We start from the raw sequence: 20,514 nt of genomic DNA, 5'->3' as shown, positions 1-20,514 counted from the left end.
CCCAAGCATGAAACCCATGCTTCAATAAGTCATCGTAATAATAATAAAATTCTTTTTCATAAGTACATTACATAATGACTCAACTACATTTATGAAGACTGAACGTAGTTACATTCTTCAACACATTATCTCCATAAATGCCTTAATAAGTCATCAAATTGCAACAATAAGTGGTATAAAATTCTTTGGTAACCTAGTTACTGTCTTTAGGGCTATACGAAGTCACTGGGGAACTCCTTGATTAAGTAAAAGAACTACAAAGGTTGAAAGCTCATTGATTGCATTCTCCCAATAGGCTAGGCATTGATCCTATCCTTGGTGATCACCTAAACGAATATGTTCTTCACGTCCTCCTCTCTTTTTCTAAGCCCTAACCCTATTGTCTCCTACAAAATCATACGAATCCATTGCAACCATCCATTTGTTGAGCGAGTTGGGGAGCAATTGTGCCAGGGTGTCCTTGAGGCCCTCAAAAATTTCGAACGAATTCCCATGGCTAGATTTGGAATTATCCCAAGCCCTAGCTCCAACTCTTTTCTTCGCCCTAGGTTTGATTGGTTAGTGGCTTCATCAAAGATCATTATATCGAAAACTCAAGTCAAATTTAATTCCTTTGATCCTTTTCTATTCCCTCCCTTGGTCAAGACTCTTTGTTTGAAGTTTCCTTTGTTCCTTTGAACTTGTTTGGGTCCTCTTGGGCTTCTTGGTGGTCCCACACCCTTATCACTTCCAATTTCAAAAGGATCTTCTTAGAAACCCTATTCTATTAGGATTCTTAGGTTTAGGGCATCTTATATCAAGAAATGTCCCTAATCCCTAGGTCTAGGACTCTCTTCAAGCCTTTCTTGGAGAGCCATACACCTTGTTTCTTGAGCAAGTAAGTCTTATCATCTGAGTCTCCCCTATGAATGGGCTCTTAAAATCACTCATTCTCCCTCATTGATATACTATTCATAGTGATTTCCCTTATACCGCATCTCCTTCCATCGGTGAAATTCCATAAAGAGCAAGGGACATTGACTGATGTGGCAGTGGGTCTTTGTCCCATTGTTGCCACTTGGTCTAGCAGTTGCCCCTTTGGAACCTCTCCTAGGACCCCTACTAGATTGAGCGACAACAAGCTACATTCTCATAGTTGAAATACTTATCCATGGCATTGATCCAATTGATCAACTCTTCAACATTTAAGTTGTTTTCATACATAGGCACTTCCAATCTTGGTTTGGTGCTCAATCTTGCAATTATCTTGATCATTCTTTCTTCTTGAGTTTCTTCTTCAGCGTCAGCTTCGTCTTCTTCTTCTGAGGACTCTTCTCGAATGTTGATGTTGCCGGTGTCGACGCTTCTCCTTTGTGCTGTCTCTGTTTCATCCAATTTTGTTCATATGCTTCTTAATTCAAGTAATATTGGTTTGCAGCTGCTCTTCCTTGGCCTGTTCTCTCCTTTGGCTCCTCGGGCTCTATGTGCCATCTTTTGAATGATTTATCTTGCAAATATTTAGCTCCTTATATATATATATATACATATATTAGTTTTTTATTTTTTATTTTAATTACAGCTTTTTTCTTTTTATAAAAGGGATAAAAAATAATATAATCCCTTTTTACAAAAACCTAAATATAAGAAATAACTGTTGCTTTTACACTCTCATATGCCGACTTTTGAAAAAATTTCACATAAATCGTTCCGTTAAATCCTTGCATTAAAATAATGTGCATTGTGAAGTAGGAATAGTCCTCTTTTATCTCTTTATAAATTGAAATGGGAAACTTGTGAGTCATAAAAAGGTTTAGTTTCGTTGATCTCCACTACACGTTAATATTCACCTTTCAACGATGACAAAGAAAAATCTAACTGTTCTGCTCTTATACCAAAAATTGATGGCAATAAAGGAATTAAAACACAACTAAGACCAAACTCACATATTACAAATTTACACACAAACAAACATTTATTTAATTATGAAGCTTGGGACCTTCCTTCCTTGCTCCAACATATGCATTACATCCCTATTTATTCTGGAGGAAGAAAAGATCTCAGTAATTTAAGAAATAATCCCTCTCCTCTAAACTTGTAGGAAGTTTAGAGGATTTTTTTTTTGAGAATTTTACATAATCTAGGATTTCTAGAACTTTTATTTAGGAATATAATTTAGGATTTCTAGAACTTCTCTCTCTCTATATATAAAATGGAAAGATGCTCCTGCATCATCCTAGCTACCCTGGAGTTTGAGTTTTGGACTTTCTGTTTGGTTTATTTAAAATGTTCAGGAGGCTTAATATTCTGAAATCACAGTTATAGTTCCTCTAATATATAGCTTGTAATGGAAGGCTATTTAATGAAGTAATGTAGTTGATCAGCAGGACAGAAGATAACTACTGCACCTGAATTTTTTCATTAGTTTTCATATTATAATATAGGTACTCTTTTTTTCTTGAACAAAATGGACATTATACATTCTCTGTAAGATTTCTCTTGAACGTTTTATGATTGGTGTATGTGAGGCTGTCGTTAAAATGTGGTATTTTGTTGGAGTCTTGGAATTCATATATTAAACATTTTTTATTTCTTGGTCACCCATACAAGGAAAGAGGTTACTCTTTTTAGTCGTTATCTGCCATGGCCTTTTCATCAGCAATTTATTTTTAAATTCGGATTTAAATAGATTGATCAGCAGTTTCTAATAAATCATTTCTGAGAAGTATATTTAGCATACCCAGTTATATGCTTAAGAGTGTTTCTTTCAAAGGCATCTGTTGGTGTTAGTTTCAATATTTTAGACATTTACCAATCTCAAGTGGTCAGCTTCCTTTGCATATGCCTGGCCTGAAACACTTAAATTTATTTTGTGATTTATGCAACAAATAATAGTTTCTCAAATAGAATGGATATCCATGGACGTTTTTGAGACCTAAGTTGGTGGTTATACTAAATTTCAGTGATGCCCGTGTTGTTTTGCAGGTCTGACTGGCTTGACACATCTGGATCTTTTTGGAGCCCGTATTACAGATTATGGCACAAACTGTTTAAGATGTTAGTTCAAAATATTGTCAACCCCACTTCTAAGACCCTCTTATTTTTTTGTGCATCTTTTTCTGTGTTTGTGCAAATGTCTCCCTATTTACTTCAGTTTTGCTTCGAAATAAAAACAGGCAGTGATATGGATGCTGGCAGTGATTTATAATAATCCTGTGGGTTTCTTGGATCACCATGGTAACAGGGGGAGGGAAAGATGGGGGATGTTGCTGTTCAAATATGCACATTTCACATCAAATGTGTACATAGATTTATCTTACGAAAGGAACATGCTAAATAAAATGTTTAACAAACGTTGTATTGTTTCCACTAACATGTTTATCTACTCTGGAAATACATAATATCTGGATTCTGAACCATATATTTCTTGATTAGATAACCATACCAAAATATGCTTCTCATGGACTGGAGACCTTAATGATCAATCTATCAGTAGAGTTTACTGAATTTCTATCAGGAAAGCCATGCAAGTACATATACCATAAATGGAAGCCACGATATAATAAGAGAAGAAGCTATACTTGATTCATACTTGAATAGTGGATTTTGATACATATATGAGCATAGTCTCTCATTACCAGCATCCCAGATATAGTGCAACTGAGATGTAGATGAAAATATCGTTTATAATACAGTGCAAAGGGGCAGTTAACATGATTAGTCTTCAGCACAAGGAAGAGAAGGGTATGATCAAACTTTTCCATGTTAAGATTTATTTCAGGAAGAACAAGGTGGCTGCACTTTTCGATTCTGGTTCACAAGCTAACTTCATAATATAGTACCTGGTAAGCAATCTTGGATTGAAAGTCTATGTTTATCCTCATCCGTACATAAGTTGCAGGAAACAAAACCCCAAACCGCTTGATGTTTTTGAGCCAGAAATGCATTAAATTTCAGAAACACATTTCAAAACAGTCAGAATGTATCAAAATGCTTTGGGGGAGTTTTGGGATTTTGAAATGCATAACCGAAACACAGACCAACATTTCTGTCAGATTTTGGCCAGAAAGACCTGCAGTTTGGCCCAAACAAGTTGTGTTTTGTGCCCGCAAAAGCTTTGAAAAGCTGTGGGGGATCTGTTATCCACCAAAATGGGTAACCCCATAGGAGAACCTTTCTCCTACATTTGACGGCTAGTCGGAAAGCCAGCTAGCCAACAGCCCCTGCTACTATTTGATGATGATATGCTCTGTGCCTCCACTCTTTGCATAAGCCATGTGTCTCTCACCATCCGACATTTCCACTTGGATGAAGGTGGGCTGCTATTCAAAAGGTACTTAGATAATTTTGCAATTGGGTGCTTATAGCTTTATACTTGTTTGATTTGGGCATTTAGCATGGAGAATAGGGTGATCGGAAAGATTAACAGATCTTGACTGTAATTTTGTTCTCTCACCTTACCAGGGGCGTTAATCTTTAGCCCTAGTCTAGTGGGACCTCCGTTGAGGCCTCAGGGTTATAACTTATAGGAGGGGCACTACTTGGAAAGCCATGATTGAAATAGCATGTTCATTGCCCTCATACCATACTTGTCGCTTTCCATTACACATTACAAGCCCCAAATATCACATCTATTGTTCAAGTTCAATTTGTCATTGGTTCTTCGAGATTGGGCATCCATATGTTCACATTCCTTGAGTAGGGCTGAAAAACTATTGCTCTGGAGGTTGATCTAGCTAAAAGAATGAAAAAGCATATCATGGACACAATGAAAGAAATGTTGATTTTTGTGTAGCATCGGGAGGTGCTCTCGCATGCCAAGAGGCCTCCTAAGTCAGCCTAGAAAAATTATGGAAATTAAAATAAAATTTCTATTTTTGGGCTTCATGTAGGCTTCAAATTGTCAAGTTGGGCCCCATGAAGGGGTGCGACCTGCTAGATTTTGGGTAGCTTGGAAGGTATTTCCGAGAAGGGAAAACCCCCCAAAAAGAAGTTTGTTTGGAAATTTACCCAAAAGAGGGGCTTTGGACCCAAGATGTGGGTTTAGGACGGAAAGAGATAATTATTTATTTTATGGGTCAAAGAGGCTAAAACCCTAGAACTAGAGGGTTTCCTAAGTGACCCAAGGAAAAGTATAAAAGGAGCCTAAGAAGAGGCTCATGTCATATCGTGTGCAAGAGGGATGTGAACTCTCTTCTGCTAAGAGAGCCCTAGGAGGGCCAAGTTCTCCTCATGAAGGCCAAGATCATTCCTAGAGAAAGGCCACATGCCCTAAAGAATGTGAAGAGGTAATGAGAGCAACCGAAGTCTGCTAAGACAAGGTCGAGGAGGTTGGAAACCTAACCAAGGTGTGTTATGAGTATTGAAGGGCCAAAGCCCTAGTTTTCTTGTTGTAGGTAGACGGCAAGGTTTCTAAGGCAGCTGGAAAGGGGCTGAGGCCCCTTAGAACTATACGTAGAAGGGAGAGAAGGGTTGCATGCTGGTAGGTTGACCACAGACTCGTGGAAGGTAGATTTGGGAGGCCCAAGGCAAATATTAATAGGTTGTTGTGGGTTAGAAAAGGCTGCATGGTGGTGAGGAGGTCTAGTATGGTGGCTGGCCAAACATTGCTAGATTAGGTGAGCCATGTTTCAAATCTAAAGGGCCGAGGGTCAGCTAGAGTAAGCCAACGGTCATATCTAATGCTAAAGCTGTAGCAGAGGTCAATCTCAAGTATTCAATGGTTGTAAGATTGATCTAAGAGACTGTGGCTCTGATATGGACAAGGGTAAGCCTGTGTTCTCTCAAAGGGTTGCTAGATTGCCTAGTTTGTGTTGAAATATTTAACTAGGTTCTATCTTCATAATGACATATGTAATCATGATTTTATGTATTTGATGTAAAGATAAGAATAAAATTATTATTGTTATTCTTGAGGCATGGATTTCATGCTCAAGGTTATTTGATTTATACGTCAAGCACCCATTGAGTGCTTCTAGGGCTTGTCATTGAGTCTACAAGTGATAAGAGTCATTGTTATGGATGGAAGATCCTTTTGGGCATGTTACATATTGTAAAGAAAAAATTATTTGAGTCAAGATAGAGTCAAAGACCCTCGAAGACCTTGTCATAATGCTCCAAGACAAGTTAGTATTTTCAAGTGTCAAGTTGGCCTACAAGCTAGGACAAGAAGCCTATATATAAGAGGCTATTCGACCACTTTTGAAGGCATCCATAAAGCACACACAAGTTCAATAAAGAGAAGATAAGAAGACCCAAATCCAATGAAGAAGAAGAAGATTCAAAGAAGAAAGAATCTAAGTTTTTGAATGTATTTGGGTTGAAGGTTTCACACGTGTGAATAGAAAATTAGGGCATCCGTCTAGTTGCAGCAAGACCGAATTACAATCCCTACATGAAGTTAAGTTTTGGGGTAATTTCACTCTAGTATACAAGTCAAATTATTGAAGAAGGAACTGTTGCCCAAGTGAAGGAGAAAAGAGACCATTTCTACCATATTCCTGTCACATGTGCGAGTTAGGGTTGCTGCAAGAGGGTTGAGAATCACAGTAAAAAAGTTCAAGTCTGAAATTAAAGTCAAAGAGGAAGCAAGCAACTGTTGGAAGGTCAGTTTGATTGAAGTTGACTTTGTGGAAGAAAAGGCTCATCAAGAAGATGTTGGACTTGGTCTTGGAGGGGTTTTGGTCAAGGGTCAAGGTCTTGGAATTCGTCATTTGAAGTTCTATAAGAAGAGAATAGTTCTTGTGGGTTTTCCTCTAAAAAAGAGAGGTTTTGGCCATGGATGATTGCCTATATCTTGTGTCCTCTTGTCTCATTGTTCTTTATTATTTGGTAGCTGTTTGATGATAAGAACTCTAATTATAATAAAGTAAAAGAAGAAGCTGATCAATTTAAGTAAAAACACATCACAAGCAGTTATCAAAGTAAGAGAAATCACTTAATCTAGCTGCCCTAGATTTCTCAACATGGTATTAGAGATTAGGTGACAAGACAAGGGAAGGTAGCTTGTAGAAGGACCATCAAAAGAAGTATCAAGAAAGGTCAAGACATCAAAGAGGACATCGAACTGTCAAGAAGGATACATAAGAGCCGAGCACAAGGAAATCGTCAAGAAGGACTAACCCACTCCGTATCTTGAAGGAAGAAACTAAGGAGTATCAAAGAAGACCTCAAAACCCTAGCTCATTCAAAGAAGGGTTCTACACTTGAAGCATTCTTGGGAAGCTCACAATCATCATCACAAGGAAAATAAGACCTCAAGGACCCTACCTCCACTCAAATAAGGACTACACATTGAAGCATCTTGAAGTCTCTACATCCAAGGGAATTTCCATCATCAACATCAAGGAAATCAAAGTGATCTCCCTCTCATTGAAGAAAGGATCACCTTTCAAAGCATACTTGAAGGAAGACATCTTCTATTATTAACATCATCAAGTTGAAGATATCATCATTAAAGGAGCATCTTCACTTGACAAGTAAGTATCCTTATATCTATGTCTGAATCTATTATCAAAATGACTTCATTCTGCAAGGAGAGCAACAAACTGGTTGGGTCATCAAATTTCCTTGCATGGAAGAAGAGGATAGATTTGATCCTCATAGAAAATGAAGTTATTGGGCATGTTAAGGGTTCAATTGCCAAACCATCACAAGAAGAAGCTCAAGCTTTATCAAAATATATGAAAGGAGAAATAAGGGCTCAAAGAATCCTTATAGAATCAATCAAGGATTCCCTCATCCCTTATGTAGCAAAGTTGGAGAATTCAAAAGAAATCTATGATAAGTTGGTAGAATTGTTCTCTGTAAGCACTGCAGGAGAAGTTATATCTTTGAGAACCGAACTATACAAGATGAAGGTATCAAAGGAAGAAGGGATAACCTCATATCTTATGAGAGTGTCACAAATAAGAGACCAACTACAGGAGTTGGGGGAAATAATGTCCAACAAAGAAATGACCACCGTGGTGCTCATTGCACTACCTGATGAATGGGGCAACTTTGTATCAAGTATCTGTCGAAAGAAGGAAGCCACCCCATTCAGGGAACTCTGTCATTATGCAAGATTGAAGAAACTAGGTTGAAAGCAAAGAGCGATGTTGGGTCAAATGAGCAGGTTCAAGCGTTTGCTACCATGGCCAAGAGAAAAGGAAAATTTGGAAAGTTTGGTCCTAAGAAAAAACAAGAAGACCGATATGTCAAAGATCCAATGATATGGATGTTAGGAATATGGGCATTTCAAGAGAGATTGTCCTAAACTCTAGAAGGACGAGAAGAAAAGAAAAGAAGGGAATGAAGCCCATATCACCAAAGAAGTAGAAGAACCTGATGAGAAGAAATCCAAGAAGGGATAGATCTTCACTATTAAAATCTCCAAGGTACATAGCAAGGAGAATTAGGAGGTGAAAAAACCTCTACGATGATTGTTAGGATAAGAAGCATTGTAAGTATGATAGGGTGCATCATATTAGAAGCATTCAATTGAAGTAGAAAAGAGCTCATGACATCATTATAGAAGTTTGAAAGGATAGCTGAAGTAGAAGTCTACATGGTTGTAGCAGCCATTATGATGGAAAGGAAGTAGCTCATGGTATCCTCATTGAAAGCATAAGTCGTATTATATATGGTTGGAAGAAAGTCATCTAGCATGATAAAGGATATCATCATACATCATCATCATTAGGAAGGAGCATTTGCATGATGAGGATAATCAAGATCCTCCATTGGAATCTTCATTAGAAGATTCACCTCTACTTGGAAGAAGCAAATGTCTCGTTGATAATCCACCTTGTGTGGGATCCATTGTTTAGAAGGATGATCGTGTGGTGACAAAGGAGTGCAACATGTCAAGAGGATTGTAGTACTTTCAAGCAAGGAAAAGAAGTCGTTGATGGAAGTCTAGATGACCAAAAGGAGAAAAGAGGTATGTATGTATTTGATAGATTAAGTCATGTCATCATATAGTTGCAGATAACGTGGTTGAATTCTCTTTCTCATGGAGCATGATTGAAAAAGAATGATCTCTTCCTTTAGAAAGATGCATGAAGGCATATACCTTGAACTAGTTCACATATTGATAAGATGAATTCAACATAATATGTCCTCATATGGATTATGAGGTGGTTGACAAGATGAAGGAACTATGTATAGAAGTTCCTAAGGAGCAATATGTGAAGAAAGGAAGGAGAGTTCGTGGAAGATGCGACTAAAGTCACATACGATAATATAAGTGATCAACATCAATAACTAGAAGAATTAACTATGACATCTCCATAGAGAACGTATGATGACCTTTGATAAAGTCTGTGAAGGAAGAAAACCCTTGACATTGAAAGTCTTGGAGATGTGTTTACAAATGTGCAGGATGTTGATGTTGCAAGACACAGATGTCATGATGAAAGGCCATCATAAAAGGTAACTTTGATTTAATGTTCTTTTTTTTTTATTTTTTAACAACATCTGGTTGGGTTGAAACAGGGCGACCTGAAGAGAGTTGTAGATGTCACTTACAACTAGTACTGATGAGAATGGATGGATGATCCTGAAAGAAACATGAGTTAGAAGAGGTAGTCATGTGAAGAAAAGTCAGATGTGGAGTAGAAGGTCACTTTCCGATGCAAAGAAGGATGACATGACAATTGATTCAACACTATGGTTCATTGAAAAGAAAGTGATGGATGGCCGATGCCCTACAAAGAAAATCTAAAAGATGAAGGCTCCATAATGAAGAAGATGAAATTCATGACATCGAAAGAAGGAGCCTTACAAGTAGTTGACAATACCATGATCTCCACCAAAGAGCAGATCGTTGATGTTGGTAAGAAGTTCCTAGGTAAGAGGGAGCTTGGACAAGTTCCTGGGTAAGAGGGAGCTTGGGTGTATTCCTTGTATAGGAATGAGCATATTCCCCAGTTGAAAGGGAGAGATAGACACACCATTCTTGTCTTTATATTGTGAAGAAAGAATGGAGGATTGGGTAAGCATCTGAGATTGATTCCAATACTCTTTGGGGATGTGGTAGTGCATCCAATAGGTAAGAGTAGTTGAAGAGGAAATTCCTTGAGGACGTGTTATTCCAAGATAGGAATTGTCCTAAAAGGACATACCCTGTGAACCCCTAGGTGGGGTATGTGCCTTGAGAGACAGACAATGATGATGGTGTCTATCAGTCATTGGTCTTGCCAACATTGTGCTTTGACCTTGTGGAGAGATAGAGCAGTTAGTCAAGGTCAAGAGGGAGTTGACACACGCTTAGGAGATAAGTACCTTCTTGATCGTTTCTATTATTGTTTTATTATGAGTCTTTTGTCTCTGTTTATCTTGTTTAGCTGTGTTTGTTCTTCCATAACCTCTTATTGAGGATTGCAGGCACATAATGAATACTGCTAGGGCTGTGGCATTGGCAACAGATGAAGAGAGATGGAAGAACAAAGTGACTAGAAGACTCGTGATTGGATGAGCCTTGGACTCTAAGGGGGCAGACAAGATCAACCAAATTGAAGCATGTTTTAATGTATGTGATTTCCATGACGAAGATGGCTAGAAGTTTTTAAGAATAATGCTAATCTGAATGTGTTGAAAAATGAGCCTGTGGCTTTTTCTGCTATGTATTGATGATATGTTTCTGACAAGGACTGAAGTCCTCTTTGTTCAGTGTAAGACAAAGTTGATTGGCGAATTGTAAGATCGAAAGTATGGCACAAGCTCGATGAAATATTTGATGAGGTTATGGCTTAATGGACCGTGAGTCCATGGATATTTGTTTAAAGAACTTTTTTTAAAGAAGTTGCGAGTCTTTGTTGATTTGAAGAATCCATCTGATTGGCTCATTGAACCACCTGATGCGTGAAATTGCTGACTCTATCTAAACTAGATGTATTTCGAGTGTTGTATTAGTCTGAATGACATGGGATGGTTGATCCAGGTGGATATTGGTGGCCACCTGCCTATTCAACTTGGACCCCCAACACTGTCTCTTTCAGTTTTTCGGTTTCCTTAATTGTAGCACAGTTTACTATTTTTGGTAGTTTTTTCGGGTCCTGAACTTCTGGAGCTGTTTTGAGGCCCTAAACGACGTTTTTAGGGAAAACGGAGAGACTGAAAACATTCCACACTGGCTTGCCTATTTGTTTTCAACCTTCTCTTCAAGATCTTTGAAACGAGGTATTATGATAGCCATTTGTGATCTTATGCCAAAAATATGACCCCAGGAAGTTGATGTACCAATTTACCCAAACGGGGCTCACGGTTTTGGCGCTTCATCTCCTAGGGTTAGGTTTTTGGATGTTTAGGGTTTTCCATTGTTTCTCAATAATAAATAGGCCTTTGAGCCTCATTGTAACACAATTCAGAGGCATTTAGCCGCCACATCTATCCTCAAAGATAAGCTAACATCGCCCGAGCTATCTTATTTCCATTCTTTTTGTAAGCATCGTTCAGTATTTTTCCATTAATGAAATGAAGTGTTTTTCTGCCACATCTTTGTGTTTATGATTGTATTTGTAAGTGAAGTAACAAACTTCAATGGCAAACAGAAATATGTATATATAAATATTTTATTAATAATTGAATATTGAATTGATGATTACATTTTAAAGAGAGGCCCGGTTATATAGAACCTTAGGTTCCTCTTGGTGAAAGGGCATGATCTTTGGTCATGCCCTTTTGCCTGAATACTACAGCTAATCTAATTTTACATAATCCTAACTAATTTTTACATAACATTGCCTTCCTCTCCAAAGAATGCTTTGTCCTCAAAGCATATGTAACGACGAATGTTGTTGACAAAATGATTCATTCTCCCAAGAAGCTTCTTCTTCGGGTATGTCCTTCCACTTGATCAGATATTCCTTGATAGTACGATGTTGAAGCTTCCTTTCTCTAGTAGATAAAATACATTCTGGTTCTAGAATGACTCGTCCCTCATCATCTAGGGATGGAAGCGTTATTTGTGCTGATTGATTGTTGCCTAGTGCCCTTTTAAGTTTTACTGTAAATTGGAATATTGTCAAAGAATACTAATACAAATTTCCTAAGATGTGGACGAAATAATTCGTTCATGGTTGCTTGAAACGTTGCTAGTGCATTGGTTAATCCAAACGGCATTACTTTAAATTCATAGTGACCTTCATGTGTTCGGAATGCTGTTTTTGGTATGTCCTCTAATCTGATTCTAATTTGATAGTAGCCTGATCTTAAGTCCAATTTTGAGAAATACTTTGTGCCATGTAGCTCATCCAACATTTCGTCGATAAAGGGGATTGGGAACTTGTTTTTGATTGTTATTTTGTTTAATCCTCTATAATCAATGCATAGCCTGAATGAACCATCTTTCTTCCTTACCAATACCACTGGAGCAGCGTAAGGACTTTTACTTTTCGAGATGATCCCACACTTTAAGAGGTCTTGGATTAATCTCTCAATTTCTGTTTTTTGGTGATGTGGATATCGGTATGGCTTGATGTTGACAGGGTCTGATCCTGCCTTGACTTCTATTGTATGCTCAATTTCCCTATTAGGCGACATCTTCATAGGTAGGTCTTGAAATACTTTTTCATGCTTCCGAATTAGATCTTGTATCTCTGGTGACTCTTCATTGGTCATATTTGCAGATAACATTTCTAATTGGTGACATTGTACTACATAAGCAGGTGCTCCTTTTCGAATCATCTTCATCATCTGAGATGATGATACAATTTGATTTTCTGGTGCTTGGAATCCATGTAATTTGTACTTCTGACCTCCCCATTTGAATTTTATAAATTGTACTTGGTGGTTGGCGGCATAAGTACCCAACGTTCATAGCCATTGGATACCTAAAACTACATCTACTCCTAACGGTACCGTGAAAAACGGAAACTCTAAACTAAAGTCTTGAATCTGCAATTTAACATTATGGCATTTCCCCACCTTTTCAATCTTCTTACCGTCAACTACCATCACCTTCATGTTTAGTAAGGGAAATGAAAAAATATTTTGTCACTTTGCCACGGTTGCATCTAAAAAATTGTGTGCGCTACCAGAGTCAATGAGAACCATCACGTTGTTCTTCTTTATGTGTCCTTTTAACTTTAAAGTCTGAGGTTGTGATATACCTGTCATAGCTGATAATGACACTTGCGGAATACTTCCGTCATCTAATTCTGGTGAGAATTTTGGGGCATCTTTTGTTTCTTCTATGTCAGAATCTTCACTATTTGAATCATTGGTTGCTTCACAATTATATAGGTTCTTTGGTTCTTTTCCTTTAGCACACCTATGTTTGGGGTCCCACTTCTCACCACAGCGCTTGCATTTACCCTCTTTTATCCTTTGCGTTTCCACATTAGATTTTTCATCTTCACGACGATGTGGTGGAACATATCTTGTATTGTTTGCGTCCGCATACTGGGGTATTCTTCGTCTTGAATATGTTTTTTCAGATTTTGACCAAAATATTTGTTCTAATTTCTTTTCCGCTATTTTTGTTTTTCGTCTTGCTATTTCTATTGATGAAATGTCATGCATCTCAAGTTCTACTTGTAAATGGGTTTTGAGTCCCGAGACGTATAATTGAATTAGACGAGATTCTGATAACCCAAGTACTCGTGTTACTAAGGTCTCCCATTCTTGAGTGTATTCGTCCACACTTCGTTTTTGTCGTAATTTGATGAGTTTTGAAAAGAACTCTTCTTCCTTTACACCTTGGAATCTTTTAAAGAATGCATCCTTAAATTTTCTCCAGCTAATGACGTGTGTTGTTTTTTTCCACCACATATGCCAATTATATGCTTCCCCTTCCATTTTCATGGATGCGTGCCTGAGCTTTTCGTCATCGTCATTGATGTCATATATCTCAAAGCATTCTTTTGCTTTATTTGTCCACGCAACATTGTTTTTTCCGTTTCCATCGAATTTAGGCATCTCGACTTTTGCCCTTCACTGGTATGTTGCTAATGGTTGAGCGAAAAAGGGGTGTTGATTGGTAAAGGTATCCCAGAGTTGCTTGTTTGTAAGAGTCGTGTTACTCACTTCTTGGTGGGGTGTCGTTGATTTTTTTGGGAATTTAACTTTTTCATGAGAGTCTATTGACTTTGTTGAATCTGATGAGATGTGCTCTTGATTCTCTTCATTTTCTTGTAGTAGTTGTGCGGGTGTACAATTCATCTTTTTACACGGAAGTTTCAGCAATGTTAAGGACTCTCTGAGGTCTACTTCTGTTTGGACATGTTGATTTTCCATCTTTATTTCTATTTGATTTGTTGTATCTTGAAGATTTTTGATATTGTCAACCTGCCCCTCAAGCTTGATCTGGAATTCATCTAATCTTTTATTGACCTCGTCGTGGTTGTTATTTATCTTATGCTCTGCGTCCAACAATTTTTTTTGGAAATCAGCGATTGTCATTGACATTGAGCGAGTATGTGGAGGCGTGTATTTATCTGCCAGCTTAATTTTTTTTTTCTCTTTCTTTCTTAATTAATTAATTAAATTAACCTTATATATATATATATAAAAATTAACGTTATATATATATTTCACGTTATAAATATATATTTTACGTTATACATAAATAAATGTTATATATATTTGAATATATATTGGACGATATATATATCTAACGTTATAATTATATATGTAACGTTATAAATGTATTATATATTTTTAACCCGGACAATCACGTCTATTCTTTTGGCTATTCATAAAAACTTATCATTTTTTTTTAACTGATTGCTATATGTGATAATCGAGCCAAGCGAGCGAGGGACGAGTCATGTTGTTAGGGTGGAGAGGTGTGCCTGTTGTGGATAAATTAGCATTCACCAGGGACACGACGGCTGCAAAAAAAAAAAGACGACTGGCGGAAATGCTGAAGCGTGTGGCGGACGGTTAAGACTGGACAACGGATTGCAGTGGACAGGGGTAGGGACACAATGGCTGCAAAAAAAAATCACTGGCAGAACGCTGGAGCGCGTGGCGGACGGGTAAGACTGGACAACGGATTGCAGTGGACGTGGGTTTTAACGTATGCGCAGGAGCAGTGTGGGGCATGAGTGAATGCGGGGGACAAGGAAATTGATGTACAATGAATCAGGAAGACGAGTGAGCATAGTATGATAGGCACAGTGAGTTGTGCAGCTGTCTGCCAAGAAAAGAACCGCTCTGATACCAGATGAAGTAACAAATTTCAATGGCAAACAGAAATATGTATATATAAATATTTTATTAATAATTGAATACTGAATTGATGATTACATTTTTAGAGAGAGGCCCGGTTATATACAACCTTAGGTGCCTCTTGGTGAAAGGGCATGATCTTTGGTCATGCCCTTTTGCCTAAATATTACAACTAATCTAATTTTACATAATCCTAACTAATTTTTACATAACAGTAAGTTGTTGCATTCCTGTTTAAGTTCAGATCAGTGGTATCAGAGCAATCTGCTCTTTCTATGTTTTTCTTTGCATGTCCCCAATGAGGTCAGGGTATAAGGAATTAGGGCTCGATCTAGTTGAACCATTGCAGGATCGGCCTCGCAAAACCCGATGACCTCCCATGGCAGAAGAAAAGAAAGACGAGGGGGTAGGAGATCCTTTCATCAGCCTCGCAAAACCCGATGACCTCCCATGGCAGAAGAAAAGAAAGACGAGGGGGCAGGAGATCCTTTCAAAATGTTGCTCGAAGAAGCTCTCGAGCGACAGAGGGACGCGATGATGGACAACTTTGCCCAGATCCTTCGACGGCTACCCACAGGCAATGCATTTTCATCTAGTAGCCACTCTAGAGGCGCCACTCCTTTTAAGGTACAAGTTAACTTCGATATTCCCATATTCAAAGCCCTGATAGATGCAGATGTCGTAGATAAATGGTTCAATCTATCGGAAGGATATTTTTCAGTTCATAACTTTTCCAATCGGGAAAAGATTACGTTTGCACTTCTCAAAGCCGCCCCATACGTCAAAGACTGGTGAACAAAAGGACGAGAGTGAACCCTCGTTGTTTTAGCTACACCCACTTGGAATTCTTTCTGAGACGCCATCAAGGAACAGTATTACCCTGTTGGGAGCTATGAAGATAAATACATAAAGTGGACCATGCTACGGGAGGAAAGGGACCAAGATGTGCCGGAGTTCACAAATACTTTCCATACCCTTCGCACGAAGCTGGGTATGGACACTGAGCGGCATTTGGTTCTCAAGTACCGTGTCTGTCTACACAAGTACATCCAGGACGAGATGGAGTTTCTAGACATTTCCTCGCTCGGCACGGCGTATCGGTACGCTGTAAAGATTGAGCAGAAGTTTAAACAAAAGAAGCAGGACTTTGGAGCTGCGAATTTAAAGCAAGGAAATGGCGCCCCAAAGCACAGAATAAGGGACCAAGCCAAGGCGGGGCTACCCAGGACAACCCGCCGAAGCCGCAAGCAAAGAACAACACCACAAAGACAGAAGGACACGGGAAAACGGTGTGAGTTCCATAAGAGCTCCACTCACAATACAAGTGAGTGTCGAGCCAAGCAGTCATTGGTGGCCAAGCTGAAGGCTTCCGAATCAAATGCAGGTTCCGACTCTGAATCAGAACCTGATAAGGGGAGTGACAAAGGGAAGCAGATCATTGATGCGGAGCCCAGTGCCACTATGGCCACCACAAAGATCTAGAAAATTGAGCCTGAAGATCCAGGGGAGGGGGAATGCCTCTTCCACTCGCAGATGTGGGTGAAGGGTTCTCCGCTTTAGTTCATTGTCGACAGCAGGAGCCAAATGAATCTCATTTCAGTAGAAGTCGTGAAACGGCTGGGCCTAAAGATTACAACACATCCACAACCGTACACCATTGGGTGGCCTCACCAAGGACGAGATCTTCGTGTCAGCCAACAGTGTCGCCTTCCCTATAGCATCAAGCCCTTCACGGATGAGGTATTGTGTGACGTTGCTCCTCTTGAAGTTGCTGATGTATTGTTAGTACAACCATACTTGTGGAAACGACATGTTGTATATGAGTCTAGACCTCGCTCTGCTATTATTACTTTGGCTAATAAGTTGTACAGGATACCGGAGGTAGCCCCGCCTACCGTCATTTCTTTGATCACTGCAAAGAAATGTAGTAAGATCATTTCTCAGACATGGAAATTCATTTACCTTATGATTCGCCCCCAAGGCAAGAAGAAGGTTTTGGCCACAGCTTCTAGGCAGGGCTCCTTTGCACAATAGCAACAGATGGACAAGGTCGTGGAGGAGCATAGGGACATTTTCGCCTCACCCACAAGGATACCTCTGCACTGTCAGGTCAAGCACTCCATCAATCTGACCCCGGGTGCGCCGCTGCCCAATGGACCGTTCTATCGACGCTTTGTTCTAGAGAACGATGAGATCAAGAGGCAGATTCAGGAACTACTGCAAAAAGGGCATATCAGGCCAAGCTCATCACCCTGTGGGAGCCTGATTGTATTGGTACAGAAGAAGGATGGGACCTAGAGACTTTGTATTGACTATCGGGCACTGAACAAGTTCACTGTTCGGAATAGTTACCCACTCTTGTGGTTTGATGACCTTTTGGACCAGCTCAAGCAAGCCAAATATTTCAACAAGATTGACTTGAAGTTAGGTTATCACCAGGTGCCTATCGAACCCTCCGATGTGTGGAAGACTGCCTTCAAATCCAAGGAGGGCCTTTTCGAATGGTTGGTCATGCCGTTCGGATTGACGAATGTCCCTACAACCTTCATGAGACTGATGAACGACATCTTGCGGCCCTTCACCAATGCATTCGTGGTGGTGTATCTAGATGACATCTTGATCTTCAGCCAGAGTTGGGAAGAACACCTCCACCATATTCGGCAAGTCCTTCAAACCCTTCGACAACACAAGCTGTGTGCTAACTTGGAGAAATGCACCTTTGGCCTGACCCAGGTTCAATATTTGGGGTACATCATTGATGAGGAGGGTGTACATGTGGACCCATCCAAGATACAAGTCATTCAAGATTGGCCAGCCCCAACCACTCTAACAGAGCTCCACAGCTTCTTGCCAATTTCTACCACAGGTTCGTGTTGGGGTTCTCTCATATCGCTTGGCCTTTAAGTCAAGTCACCAAGGGCGGAGCAAAAGAAAAGTTCTTTTGGTCGAAAACCCAACAACGAGCGTTCTCCGAGTTGAAGAATCGCCTTTGTTCTGCACCAGTGCTCACATTACCAGACCTGCAACAACCATTTGAGATTGAGACAAATGCCTCTGACTATGCTATTGGGGCATTTCTTACTCAACATGGGTATCCAGTGGCTTACCACAATGAGACACTTTCAGACACAGTCCGAAAGTACCCCACTTACAACAAAGAAATGTATTCCATTGTGCAGGCCTGTCGTCAATGGAAGCATTACATTCTGGGGAAGGACACTGTCATCCACACAGACCATCGACTTGTACAGTTCATACAGACATAAGGGAAGTTGTAGAACGATCACCATCAGAAATGGTCCACCTATCTGCAACAGTTCTGTTTGAACATTAAGTATAAGAAGGGCAACACCAATAATGTCACTGATTGCCTTAGCAGACCACCAGTCATGGCGCTGATCACTGTGCTTGACTCCTGTGGGCACGAGACATCGGGGTGGCCACATGTTTACAAGAGCGATTCAGAATTCGACAACATATACCAGATACTCTTGGAAGGGAAGAAAGTTCCAAACTTTTACCTTCAAGATGCACTGTTATGCCACTTGGGACACATATGTGTTCCTTCAAGTGAGTGTGCCAAGATGATTTGGGAGGTGCACTACAGTGTTGAAATTTCTAATTTTACTCAGTTAGAAACCCTCCATGCACTTTATTTGATTTATTCCTACCTACTTGTTCTTTTCCTTAACAAGTTATTTACGATGTAAATATTGAAAATAAACACTAGTGCATGCTCAACATATTACAGATCAGCAACTAAAAGAAATAGAAACAAAAACGCCATATGACACCATTATTTTTGGACTAATGTCCCCGGAAAAACCCAATGTGGGAAAACCGGTGCAGCTATTTGAGGGTTTTCTTATTAACCAATATCAAAGTACAATCTGGGTGCCGAAACTGGCCTACCCAATAGAGAATTTCCTTGGCAGTAATACCTCTTAGTTTCTGACAAATCTATTGGCTGAAACCCCGGATAATCCTTCCGGCAGCTACTTAGCACCAATCTGCCCCAGAAACCCTAGCGTCAACTTCTCTCTGGACTGCGTCAGCCCCTCTCGGCCTCACGTTGGCTCTACATCACCCCGGATGGGTCTGCAACAGCCCTAGGAGGCCCTGCATCACCCCGGATGGGTCTGCGACAGCCCTAGGAGGCCCTGCGACAGCCCTAGGAGGCCTTGCGTCACCCCATGTGGGTTTGCGACAACCTTGGGAGGCCCTGCGTCAGCCCTTTGGCCTTCTGCGTCAGTCACGCTAGCCTCTTTGAGGCTCTGTGCAGCTCCTGGCTGGCTCTATGTCACTCTCCTTGGTTACTGCGCTGCTCTCCGGACACTATCTCTGCCTCTCTGTCTCTCTGTACTCAAATTCCCCTTAGCTGCATCTCCCAATCACTAATTCTATCTCTCTTAGCAAACCCCGCTTTAGAGAATAGAATGACTGATCACTCTGGTGTGTTCTCCAAGTGACCCTCAAGCCTCCTCTTATACTTTTCCTGTTGACATATCAACGGCTGAGATTAAGTCCCTAATCAACGGCTAAGATTAGATTTGGCTTGATCCATGTCTTTTGGACCATTCTAACACAGATTCATATTAATACACATTAATATTTTATTTTCCCTAAGTTTAGACTTTTAGGGACTCCATTAAAAATATTAATTATTTTAATATCTCCTGATCTGTCTAGAATCTGCCCAAACCCTTTCTGGGTATTGGAGATCTCATGTGCCCCAACCTCTCCACCAAATTTCTTGGCTAGAGCACATTCGATGCTACCCCAAATCAACATACAGTCGAGTTGTTAGACATTTTGGAGTAGAGAAAACAATGGTGGTATCGCAGAAGTATTTTTATTGGCCGAAACTTCGTGAGGATGTTGGGAAGTACATTAGATCTTGCACCGCCTGTGCCATTGCAAATCAACCATCAAGAAGCAAGGCCTGTATGCTCCTCTACCTACTCCTATCCGGCCTTGGGAATCTGTCTCCATGGATTATATGTCAGGCCTTCCTTGTGCTAAGCATGTCAATGATTACGTATTCGTGGTCGTCGACAGATTCTCTAAGATGGCCATCATGGCGGCCTGCAAGAAGAACACCTCAGCAGAGGCCACTACTAAGCTCTTCTTTGAGTGAGTGTGGGTACACTTTGGGATCCCACAGTCCATTATCTCAGATCGGGACAGCAGATTCCTGAGTGCATTTTGGTCAAGTCTTTGGTTGATGTTGGATACAAAACTCACTAAGTCCACGACTTTCCATCCCCAAACTGATGGCCAAACAGAGGTTGTCAACAGGATGATCGTACACATTTTGCGCATGTACAACTCGAAGCATCCACGCACATGGGATGAAAGTCTCCCCTATGTTCAACACAGCTA

General features: G+C 40.0%; 1 protein-coding gene across 2 annotated transcripts in view; it reads left to right on the top strand.

The window, feature by feature from the left end:
• The window catches only part of LOC149196814 (uncharacterized), a 211,818-nt gene that overhangs the window by 179,282 nt on the left and 12,022 nt on the right, over window positions 1-20,514 (top strand). For both annotated transcript variants that reach the window (XM_089405656.1, XM_089405657.1), the window contains one exon: window positions 2,962-3,033. In XM_089405656.1, the coding sequence (XP_089261782.1) occupies window positions 2,962-3,033 (72 nt within the window). The remainder of the gene's footprint in view (window positions 1-2,961; window positions 3,034-20,514) is intronic.

The sequence above is a fragment of the Pinus tabuliformis genome, chromosome 2_2 (assembly GCF_031772625.1).
Source record: "Pinus tabuliformis cultivar Carrire ecotype Pingquan chromosome 2_2, CPIR1, whole genome shotgun sequence".
NCBI classification, from domain to species: Eukaryota; Viridiplantae; Streptophyta; class Pinopsida; order Pinales; family Pinaceae; genus Pinus; species Pinus tabuliformis.
The sequence above is the reverse complement of the archived record's forward strand: the minus strand, read 5'-3'. Positions and strand labels throughout refer to the sequence as shown.